The 5,687-nt window shown below is 38.3% G+C and overlaps 1 protein-coding gene across 1 annotated transcript; it reads right to left on the reverse strand.

The window, feature by feature from the left end:
* Positions 1-4,552: 4,552 nt before the first annotated feature.
* Positions 4,553-5,383, reverse strand: LOC132559142 (uncharacterized). The gene has a single exon (XM_060223751.1). It carries the CDS (start codon positions 5,381-5,383, stop codon positions 4,553-4,555), a length of 831 nt encoding a protein of 276 aa, XP_060079734.1.
* Positions 5,384-5,687: the final 304 nt, after the last annotated feature.

Raw genomic sequence — 5,687 nt, forward strand, 5'->3', positions numbered from 1 at the left:
ATATACTCAGAACTAAATAGGCTGAGGAGAAATTATCATCTGACATCGGACAAAAGTATGAAAAATTAAAAAGGAATGATTCATAGGTGGGACGGAAACCGGTATATTTCTATTCTGATAGAAACCATGTCATATTTAAAATGTCTGGCTTGCACTATTCACCGTTAGTGGTGTTCTCTTGTATCCTAAAAAGTCGTGAGCCGTGGTCTGGAAAATCTATATTCCAAATCCTGTTAGATACGGAACGCATTATAGATTTAAGATTGATATTTTTTAGCCAAAAATATCAACTGATATTATTTGAGTTTCGCATCGAGCATGGGGCGTAGACATAGACTTAATCTTAGATTGTTAATAAAGGTAAAGCATAGAACTAAAAGCGAAAAGAATAAATATTGAACACATAGAAATGGACGGACGAAAGAAAGGACTTATAAACATATACTTAACTAACACCACACTATAATCATTGATTCTGGGGCAAGATTGACGTCGATGCGCAAGACTTAACTAGCCTATCCCTTCATCAGAATAAACGTGGATTGTGACAACCAGCAAAGCGTAGTTAAACCTCTCCTGTTCTGTAAACTAACTTTTCCTCATTTAAAAGATAATTTCAAAGCATTTTTAAAATTATATGTTTTTAACAAGGACGGACATAAATAACAAGTAAATGTTGGGTTTCTACTACTGACACAGTGTGTGGGGCAGGCTAGTGGTTAGTCCGTCTGCGGTCGGATGTCTATTATCGAAACGATCACTGAACAGTTGATGTGTCTGTCCTCGTCAATGATTTACCATTCTGACAGAGAAAATTTCATTTTCCGTGTATCTCCATCAGATCACATGAAAATAACGATGATTGCATACGAGTGCATTAGTCGCCATCCAACTCAATCGTTTAGATATTAATGGCCGAAATGAGCATTGACAGAAGGAGAACACAAGTCAATCAATCTTCTACATTGAAAGGAATTCAAAGGGACAAATATGGAATTTCGGGGGGTGAAATATGAGTAATGAAGAAAAATGATAAATGAAGGATATGACAAACTTTTATATCTAGTGTGCTTTATCGCATGGCTGTGTGTGTGTGTGCCTGATGGATGTTTTATAAAAACAACGGGCCGATTGGAGGAGCGTGAAATTGTCGTGCATTCCCTAGAGATGTTTGTATTAATCGTTTATTCCACGGCGAGACAAGGTCACGACCATAGGTCCGCGCGCCTCCATCCCAATCAGTAACCTCTCGCCACGCGCCATCATAAACCGAGGAATCGAGATCACCACCCCAACAAAACACATCTAAATAGGCTTTCATATCAATATCATCAACTCCATATATCCTGCGTGATATATATACCTAGTGGGAGCTATGTGTATAGCTAGTGTGAGATATATATATAGCTGTTGTATTATATGTATATAGCTGTTGTGAGATATGTATATAACTAGTGTGAGATGTTTATAGCTAGTGTGAGATATGTGTATAGCTAGTGTGAGATATGTATATAATTGTTGTGAGATATGTATATATCTAGTATGAGATGTATATAGCTAGTGTGAGATGTATATAGCTGTTGTGAGATATGTGTATAGCTAGTGTGAGATATGTATATAACTAGTGTGAGATGTATATAGCTAGTGTGAGATATGTATATAGCTAGTGTGAGATATGTATATAGCTAGTGTGAGATGTATATATAGCTAGTGTGAGATATGTATATAGCTAGTGTGAGATATGTATAAAGCTAGTGTGAGATATGTATATAATTGGTGGGAGATATGTGTATAGCTGGTGTGAGATATGTATATAGCTGTTGTGAGATATGTATATAGCTGTTGTGAGATATGTATATAACTAGTGTGAGATGTTTATAGCTAGTGTGAGATATGTGTATAGCTAGTGTGAGATATGTATATAGCTAGTGTGAGATATGTATATAGCTAGTGTGAGATATGTATATAGCTAGTGTGAGATATGTATATAGCTAGTGTGAGATATGTAAATAGCTATTGTGAGATATGTATAAAGCTAGTGTGAGATATGTATATAATTGGTGGGAGATATGTGTATAGCTGGTGTGAGATATGTATATAGCTGTTGTGAGATATGTATATAGTTTTTGTGAGATATGTATATAACTAGTGTGAGATATGTATATAGCTAGTGTGAGATATGTATATAGCTAGTGTGAGATATGTATATAGCTAGTGTGAGATATGTATATAATTGGTGTGAGATATGTGTATAGCTGGTGTGAGATATGTGTATAGCTGGTGTGAGATATGTATATAGCTGTTGTGAGATATGTATATAGCTGTTGTGAGATATGTATATAGCTGTTGTGAGATATGTATATAACTAGTGTGAGATATGTATATATCTAGTGTGAGATGTATATAGCTAGTGTGAGATATGTGTATAGCTAGTGTGAGATATGTAAATAGCTATTGTGAGATATGTATATAGCTAGTGTGAGATTTGTATATAGCTAGTGTGAGATATGTACATAGCTGTGTGAGATATGTATATAGCTAGTGTGAGATATGTATATAGCTAATGTGAGATATGTATATAGCTAGTGTGAGATATGTATATAGCTAGTGTGAGATATGTAAATAGCTAGTGTGAGATATGTATATAGCTAGTGTAATATATGGGTATAGCTAGTGTGAGATATGTAAATAGCTAGTGTGAGATATGTATATAGCTGTTGTGAGATATGTATATAGCTAGTGTGAGATATGTATATAGCTAGTGTGAGATATGTATATAGCTAGTGTGAGATATGTATATAGCTAGTGTGAGATGTATATAGCTAGTGTGAGATATGTAAATAGCTAGTGTGAGATATGTATATAGCTGTTGTGAGATATGTATATAGCTAGTGTGAGATATGTATATAGCTAGTGTGAGATATGTATATAGCTAGTGTGAGATGTATATAGCTAGTGTGTAATATGAGATGGAAACATTTACTGAAATTCCGGTTTTTCGTACAAAATTTTGACAGATAAGTTACATTGCTGTATACTTGTAACTTAATTGTTTTATAAAGTTAAATGGTGCATAAATAAGGCCTGATTGTGATGAAGAAGTTAACAAATAAAGCTATACCCGGCTGTACCCTGCACCAATCCCTCCTGCTGTGTATCATTGTTGGTGTTTGGTTGTAGAACAAGGGAGGCTACTCGTGGTATATTGATGGTTGATTCACAGGCGATGCAGTGTCTCATTCCTGTATTTAACAATGAGTTGTACATCCTCTGTCAGCTGTTAATATTTCATGACTGCTTTGAAATATCTAACATATTCAAATATATTTATTTGATTCTGCACCAAAGCTAAGAAAGATTTCTTATAATGAATATCTACTTGTTTGGTAAGTGTCAAGTCGTTCTAACTGATTGTAACATATACTTGTAAACAGAATGTGTCGATCCGTAGATCGACTTATGTAAATTTTTATATGAGACTTCGTGTATACTTTCCATATTTGGAATATTGGTCACATCAATCTTAAATTGTAGACGTAATTAGACACTATCGCACTGAAACTAGGAGCCTCTAGACTCTCCTGTAGAGATCAGTGTATCCCCGTGGTCTCTAGACTCTCCTGTAGACATCAGTGTATCCCCGTGGTCTCTGGACTGTCATCTAGACATCAGTCTCTCTCCGTGGTCTCTAGACTCTCCTGTAGACATCAGTGTATCCCCGTGGTCTCTGGACTGTCATCTAGACATCAGTCTCTCTCCGTGGTCTCTAGACTCTCCTGTAGACATCAGTCTCTCCCTGTGATCTCTGGACTGTCATCTAGACATCAGCCTCTCCCCGTGATCTCTAGACACTTCTGTAGACATCAGTCTCTCCCTGTGGTCTTTAGACTCTCCTGTAGAAATCATTCTCTTTCCGTGGTCTGTATACTCATCAAGACATCAGCCTCTCCTCATGGTCTCTAGACTGTCCCCTAGACAACAGCCTCTCCCCGTGATGTCTAAACAACCCTGTAGAAATCAGCCTCTCCCCGTGATGTCTAGACAACCCTGTAAACATCAGTCTCTCCCCATGGTGTCTAAATTCTTCTGTAGAAATCAGCCTCTCTCCGTGGTCTCTAGACTTCCATATATACATCTGTCTCTCCACGTGGCCTTTGGACTGTCCACTAGGCAACAGCCTCTCCCTGAAATGTCCAGACAATCCTGTAGAAATCAGCCTCTCCCCATGGTCTCTAGACTGTCCCCTAGGCAACAGCCTCTCCCCGAGATGTCTAGACAAACCTGTAGAAATCAGCCTCTCCCCGTTGTCTCTAGACTGTCCCCTAGACAATAGCCTCTCCACGTGATCTCTAGACACTCCTGTAGACATCAGTGTATCCGCGTGGTCTCTAGACACTCCTGTATAAATCAGCTTCTCACCGTGGTCTCTAGACTTCCATATATACATCTGTCTCTCCCCTTGATCTCTAGACTTTCCTGTAGACTTCATATTCTCCCCGTAATGTCTAAACTTTCCTGTAGACATCAGCCACTCCCCATGGTCTCTGGATTCTCATTTACACATCAGTCTATCTCCATGATCTCTAGACACCTCTGTAGACATCAGTCTATATCCGTGATCTCTAGACACTTCTGTAGACATCAGTCTATATCCGTGATCTCTAGACACTTCTGTAGACATCAATCTCTCCCCGTGATCTCTAGACACCTCTGTAGACATCAGTCTATATCCGTGATCTGTAGACACTTCTGTAGACATCAGTCTATATCCGTGATCTCTAGACACCTCTGTAGACATCAGTCTATATCCGTGATCTCTAGACACTTCTGTAGACATCAGTCTATCTCCGTGATCTGTAGACACTTCTGTAGACATCAGTCTCTCCTCGTGATCTCTAGACACTTCTGTAGACATCAGTCTATCTCCTTGATCTCTAGACACTTCTGTAGACATCAGTCTCTCCCCGTGATCTCTAGACACTTCTGTAGACATCAGTCTATATCCGTGATCTCTAGACACTTCTGTAGACATCAATCTCTCCCCGTGATCTCTAGACACCTCTGTAGACATCAGTCTATATCCGTGATCTGTAGACACTTCTGTAGACATCAGTCTATATCCGTGATCTCTAGACACCTCTGTAGACATCAGTCTATATCCGTGATCTCTAGACACTTCTGTAGACATCAGTCTATCTCCGTGATCTGTAGACACTTCTGTAGACATCAGTCTCTCCTCGTGATCTCTAGACACTTCTGTAGACATCAGTCTATCTCCTTGATCTCTAGACACTTCTGTAGACATCAGTCTCTCCCCGTGATCTCTAGACACTTCTGTAGACATCAGTCTATCTCCTTGATCTCTAGACACTTCTGTAGACATCAGTCTCTCCCCGTGGTCTCTAGACTCTCATTTAGACATCAAGTCGTTTACAATTTTGAATTTAATACAATATATTATTATTTATTAACTTTTGTCTACGTTTTAAAATTATTTCAAAAGGCGAGTGCGTTGTCCCTGCGCAACCTGACTCTCATCCATGTTTCTGTTGTAAAATAATAGTTCTGCATAAAATGTGTCACGTGAATTACATTATATATACAGGAGTTGACTATGTTTTTTCTTGTCTGTGCCTAAGGTCAATGGTCTTTCAATTATTTGATACCTATCAGATATACCGTATATA

The sequence above is a fragment of the Ylistrum balloti genome, unplaced genomic scaffold (assembly GCF_031769215.1).
Source record: "Ylistrum balloti isolate Yb309-2 unplaced genomic scaffold, AGI_CSIRO_Ybal_v1 Utg370866, whole genome shotgun sequence".
Lineage (NCBI taxonomy): Eukaryota > Metazoa > Mollusca > Bivalvia > Pectinida > Pectinidae > Ylistrum > Ylistrum balloti.